The sequence below is a fragment of the Eurytemora carolleeae genome, unplaced genomic scaffold (assembly GCF_000591075.1).
Source record: "Eurytemora carolleeae unplaced genomic scaffold, Eaff_2.0 scaffold82, whole genome shotgun sequence".
Classification (NCBI taxonomy): domain Eukaryota; kingdom Metazoa; phylum Arthropoda; class Copepoda; order Calanoida; family Temoridae; genus Eurytemora; species Eurytemora carolleeae.
In genome coordinates, this window is record NW_019396126.1 from 282,191 (window position 1) to 288,190 (window position 6,000).

The 6,000-nt window shown below is 33.1% G+C and overlaps 1 protein-coding gene across 1 annotated transcript in view; it reads left to right on the plus strand.

Annotated features, from left to right (window-relative positions):
• Positions 1-5,183: 5,183 nt before the first annotated feature.
• Positions 5,184-6,000, plus strand: part of LOC111695699 (uncharacterized) — a 6,620-nt gene continuing 5,803 nt past the window's right edge. The window contains exons 1-2 of the mRNA XM_023465107.1: positions 5,184-5,357; positions 5,539-5,598. Of these exons, the coding sequence (XP_023320875.1) occupies positions 5,289-5,357; positions 5,539-5,598 (129 nt within the window). The 5' untranslated portion in view covers positions 5,184-5,288. The remainder of the gene's footprint in view (positions 5,358-5,538; positions 5,599-6,000) is intronic.

Here is a 6,000-nt window from a genome sequence, read left to right on the forward strand (position 1 = left end):
AGTTCTATTCTACTCTGCATTGTAGAGGATTCATTACTGCTCTACAAAGTGAAATTTTATTATACTCTACAGTGCAGAGGATAGAATACTGCTCTGCAAAGTTCAGTTTTATTCTACTCTGCATTGTAGTGGATAGAATACTGCTCTGCTAAGTAAAGTTCTATTCTACTCTGCATTGTAGAGGATAGAATACTGCTCTGCAAAGTAAAGTTTTATTCTAATCTGCACTGTAGAGGATAGATTACTGCTCTACAAAGTAAAGTTTTATTCTACTCTGCACTGTAGAGGATAGATTACTGCTCTACAAAGTAAAGTTTTATTCTACTCTGCAGTGTAGAGGATAGAATACTGCTCTACAAAGTAAAGTTTTATTCTACTCTGCACTGTAGAGGATAGATTACTGCTCTACAAAGTAAAGTTTTATTCTACTCTGCAGTTTAAGAGGATAGAATACTGCTCTGCAAAGTAAAGTTTTATTCTACTCTGCACTGTAGAGGATAGATTACTGCTCTTATAAGTAAAGTTCTATTCTAATTCGCAGTGTAGAGGATAAATTACTGCTTACAAAGTAAAGTTTTATTCTACTCTGCACTGTAGAGGATAGAATTCTGTACTGCAAAGTAAAGTTCAATTCTACTTTGCAGGGTAGACTGTAGTGTAGAGGATTGAAATACTGCTCTGAAAAGTAAAGTTCTATTCTACTTTGCAGTGTAGGCTGTAGAGGATTGAAATACTGCTCTGAAAAGTAAAGTTCAATTCTACTTTGCAGTGTAGGCTGTAGAGGATTGAAATACTGCTCTGAAAAGTAAAGTTCTATTCTACCCTGCAGTGTAGGCTGTAGAGGATTGAAATACTGCTCTACAAAGTAAATTTCTATTCTACCCTGCAGTGTAGAAATTCCTTTGCAATGTTATATTCTTGTCTTCTCTGCAGTGATGAGTAGAGAGAAAGTACTCTGCAAAATTCTATCCTTTTCTGCAGTGAATTGAGAATATCTTCCTTTATCTGAATTAGTGGAGAGTATTCATTCTCCAGATCAGACTCCGTATTGTGTTCTATACAGCAGCAAGAGTTCCTTTTGAGAAGTCAGGTTTCTAATCTCATGGATTCATCAAAGAAATTTTAATCCACGGCTCTGAAACCTCACCTCTTCATTTCCAATATTCTAGATATAATCGCTTATTGGAAACCAGAATTAATAATTTAGTTAAATCGTATCATAGATTTTATATTTTTATCTTTAACAGTCCCGTAGGTTAACCTAATCTATACTTAGCGCAAACAGTCTTCGAATATACAAAAAGAATATACTATAGCCCCCCCCCCTCACACACATTTTTTAATCTTCCAGTCAGCTTCTGATACATTCTCACAGTTGGTTCAACTGACAATTGCTTTGGTCATGGCCTTTCTATATTTTCTAGTCTTCTTGGAGGTTTCATAGGTCTTACTTCCTCTTTTCCTTTTAAACTTCAAAAATTCAAGCTTGGAATAAAAAGTCAAATCAAAAAAGTTGTATAAATTCTAGGAATTTGGCCACATCAATTTTTTGAAAATTAATATTTAGTTAAATCGAGTTTCTGGCAGCAAATTAAGTAGTTATCAATTTTTTGGGATTGATAATTTATTAAGTTTTTAAATTAAAACATTTTATTGCATTATTAGGAACAAATTGATTTAAGAAATTTTGTGAATAACTGTTGTTTATTAACTGTTTTCTATTTCAAATTAAGCCTTTTTTATAAACTAGTGACTGCTCTTTAAGACTCATTCTTCATAAATGAAAGCTAGGCAGATAAGTGTTTTAAAATGTAAATGCACTTATTTTAAAAATGGAATCATTGCACTATTCGAGCAATTTGATAAAAAAAAAAAAAAAAAAATAAGTGTTTTAAAATGTAAATGCACTTATTTTAAAAATGGAATCATTGCACTATTCGAGCAATTTGATAAAAAAAAAAAAAAATTCTGTTTCTGTAAATTAATTTTTATTTTTGACGTTATCCTAACAAGCTTGTTAAAAAAAGAAAATATGATCAATTACAATTCTATTTTAAAATTATCAAAACATCTGATACAAATATGTTTGACTAAATCTCTGCATCTACTCATCATTAATCGGCAATGGCAATAAGTCATTTTATTTTCAGATTAATATTTGAGCTTAGGATTTAAAAGCTCTCAATTCTTTTCCAAAATACCACGGAACTTATTGTATAAAAACAGTTATATTTATAAAACCAGACAATGTAAAATTTTTTGTGTATAATTACAACTAGAACTTAATTCCATATCATAAAATGATCTGATATCAATTATTTTTTTGTAAATATTTTTATAATTAATCCGACTTTATTGTCAACCTGAATTCTTCTTGCTGTGTACCTGCTCCTAGGGGTTATACCCCCCCCCCCCCCCAGTATTCCTGATAGAACTGGAGTCAAGTTCAATTTAAAGGGATTGTTTACTTCTTATTTTTGTGTCCAAAACTTTCTGAAGATATCTCCAGCTCCTGTATCTCAATCAATCCTATTTAATATTATCATTGATCAAAGGCGTACACAAGGTGGGGGGGGGGTTCAGTAAAATCTATGGTTTCTAGTGGGTTTTAATCAAGGGAAAAAAAATCCTGTGTACACACCCCTGTCCTTGATCCCTTCCTGGCGTCCCTGTGTGACAGGAAACCCCCTGAGTATTATTCTTGTACCTTCACACACAAACACACACATTCTTACACTCCTCTTAAAGTATCTCAGATCTTGCAATATTCTTTAATAATGTTAACATTAGTGTTTAATACAACATCTATTCTCAGTGTTAATCGTTTATATCTCGACAAGCTTTGCAAGTACATATATATAATATATATATAGTGTATGTAATCCGTATACTCGAAACCTTTTTGTGATATGAAATGAATGTTGAGAATGTTCGAGTTAGTCACAAACTTGATTAAGTTGGTTGATATTGGTTACTGTATACATGTATAATCTATATCGTAAATCTATATGATCGTTAGTTTTGTCTTTTACAGTGTGTAGAGAATTTAGAAAGAGTTTATGAATATTGGTCATTTTTAAATGAAAGTGGAAAAATGAACAAGTTGAATTTAAATACGAAAATTTAATGTGTTCGATTAAAAACGTTTAAAAAATATGTCTAAAAGAATAAAAGGAAAGAAGGAAACTTCTTGAAAAATACAGAGCGTCCTATATCAAATTGGATTATCTCCAAGCTTTAATACTAAAACTACTTACACTGTACGGAATACTCAACGAACCTTGTATTTTCTTCATTCAAATTTGTATAGACTCAGCTCCTCATACGCATGTATGAATTTACTCCCATCTTCCAAAGTCTTTATTGCGATGTATGATCTAATGTGTTTGGGACACCTTGTACAAAATTTTTGAGAATGTTGAAAACTAAACTATTTTTACCTTGTCTTTGTTCTAAAATATTCTGTTCCCTTATAAAATAGCCACTATTTTAGTTACTTTTTATCTTAAGTGGTTGCATATCTAAGAAAATTAAATGAAATTGGAACTTTTATTAGAGTTTTCTATAGGCCAGCTGACAACAACTTGTTTTGAAATGAAGATTTTTGTCCTAAATGACATATTTTTGCTTTTGAGAAATTTTACATCTTAACTTCTTTGTAGATATTTATAGTTGCAAAATTGTCAAAGTGTGCGTGTTGTTCCTACCTGAACCTGGATATATAATCTCCTGCCTCTACCTGACGGGAAAATATTTTCTCCTGTCCCTTCATGAACCTGGATATCATTTTCTTCCTGTTTAATCCAGGATACATTCTACTCCTCCCACCTGAACCTGATTTTATCCTACTCTTCATAACTGAACCTGGATATATATAATCTCCTGTCCCTACCTGACCCTGGATAAATATTTTCTCCCGTCACTGCCTGACTCGGGATATATCCCCTGTCTCTACCTTACCATGGATAAATATTTTCTCTTGTCCGTATCTGACCCTGGATATATCCTCCTGTACCTCCACGAACCTGGATATTATTTTATCATATTCTTCATTACATAACCTGGATATAATTTCCTGTCTCTACCTGACCCTGGATAAATATTTTCTCCTGTCCCTATCTGACCCTGGATGTATCCTCCTGTACCTCCATGAACCTGGATATAATTTTCTTCCTGTTTGAACCAGGATACATTCTGCTCCTCCCACCTGAACCTGATTATACCCTACTCTACCTTCCTGAACCTGGATATATCCTGCACTATTTACCTGATCCTGGATATTTTCTACTCGTATTGCGGGAACCTTGATATCCCATTCTTCCTACCTAAACCTGGATATATTTTTCCATTTCTTACCTGAACCTGGATATATGCTGCTCAGTGCTCCTTCTTTACATTAACCTGGATATGCTGCTCTTCCTACCTGAACCTGGATATATTTTTCTCATTCTATACCCAAACCTGGATATACTGTTACTCCTGCCTGAACCTAGATACAATCTGCTCTTTATATCTAACCCTGGATATAATATTTATCAAGTCCCAACTGATCCTGAAAATATTCTGCTCTTCCTCCTGAACCTGGATATATCCTGCTCTTACTATCTAAACCCGGATACATCCTTGCTCATACTACTTTAACCTGGGTATATTCTGCTCTTTTATCTGAACCTGGATTTGTACTGCTCTGGAGAACCTGGATATACATATGCTGCTATTTCTACCTGGTTCTACAATCTAAATGTATTCGACACGGTATCCTGGAAATCATTTTTGGATATATCCTAGAGAAATATCCTATAATCTGTAATCTTAGTTTAAGTACGTACAGCTTCTAAAATTGAAGTTTTACCATCAGTTTTATTGATGATTTTCTTAATGTCGTCTTAATCCGTGCACGAATACCGCTGAAAATATTTAACGAGAAAACAATAGATTGGCTGAGGCCGAATCGGTGAATTCAAGCATATCTCTCTCTGATAATACCTCGGGTCGATACACAACAATTTACTTATATTTCTAAATAACCTGTCTTTCAAATTGTTGAACTCGTTTTGGTTAATAACATCTTTATAAAATAAAGAATTATTATTTATGACCGAATGGCAAAGGATTTTAGCACTATCATTTTTAGCGATGATTACATATTAATTTAATATCATTGAACTGAATTGTAAAATACATAGTAATACATGTTTTTCAGACTAAAGATGAAAGTTGAATCTTATTCACTGTATTTATTGCAAGATATATCCTCTCGTTAAACTAGAGAACCTATAAGACTCAAAATGGAGACGAACGGAGAAGATATCTCAGGGTTCCTGGAACCTGATCTGTTACAACAAGCTCTGCATGAGGTTTTTATTAACAGATATTGATTGTTTGTAATCGCTCCGTCCTATCATAAGGGGTAGTTATATACAGAAGGAGCAAAAGTTTTGTAGGAGTTCTTTGTAGAAAAAACGTGAAAAGTATATACCAAGAACGTATTTATTACAAATCTGTTAAAGTTCTTAACTTAAAATTTGATATTTCTAGGTTCATGATCTGACTGGAGAACAGAATAGAGAGGTATTCTCACAGATATATTCAAGACAGGTTCGACATTTTTTAATTGTCTAAAGATCGATCATTATCACAATGTCCCTAATATGTATTTAGAAGGGGCTCAGTTACATTTGCCATAATACATAACATACTTATTTTTGTTTGAAGAAATAACTTCAAATTGTAACTACAATTCGAATTAAGTAACAGCTCATAAGCAATAAGGTTAAGGTACTTCTCTATTGAAAAAGTATTGTAATGTCATTGATTCTTTACCAAGGTCTTTTTACTAGTATTAGTGTTCATATTTCTCCCGGGGAAGCAATGTTAGAAAACTAAAGTTGGGAATTTTCATAAGTAAAATTTGGGTCCGTCCTAGTGAACGATTTTTGGACCCCCCCCCCCGGGCCCTCCCCCCTCCTATCATCTTTGTACATGACCAAATTAGTATTT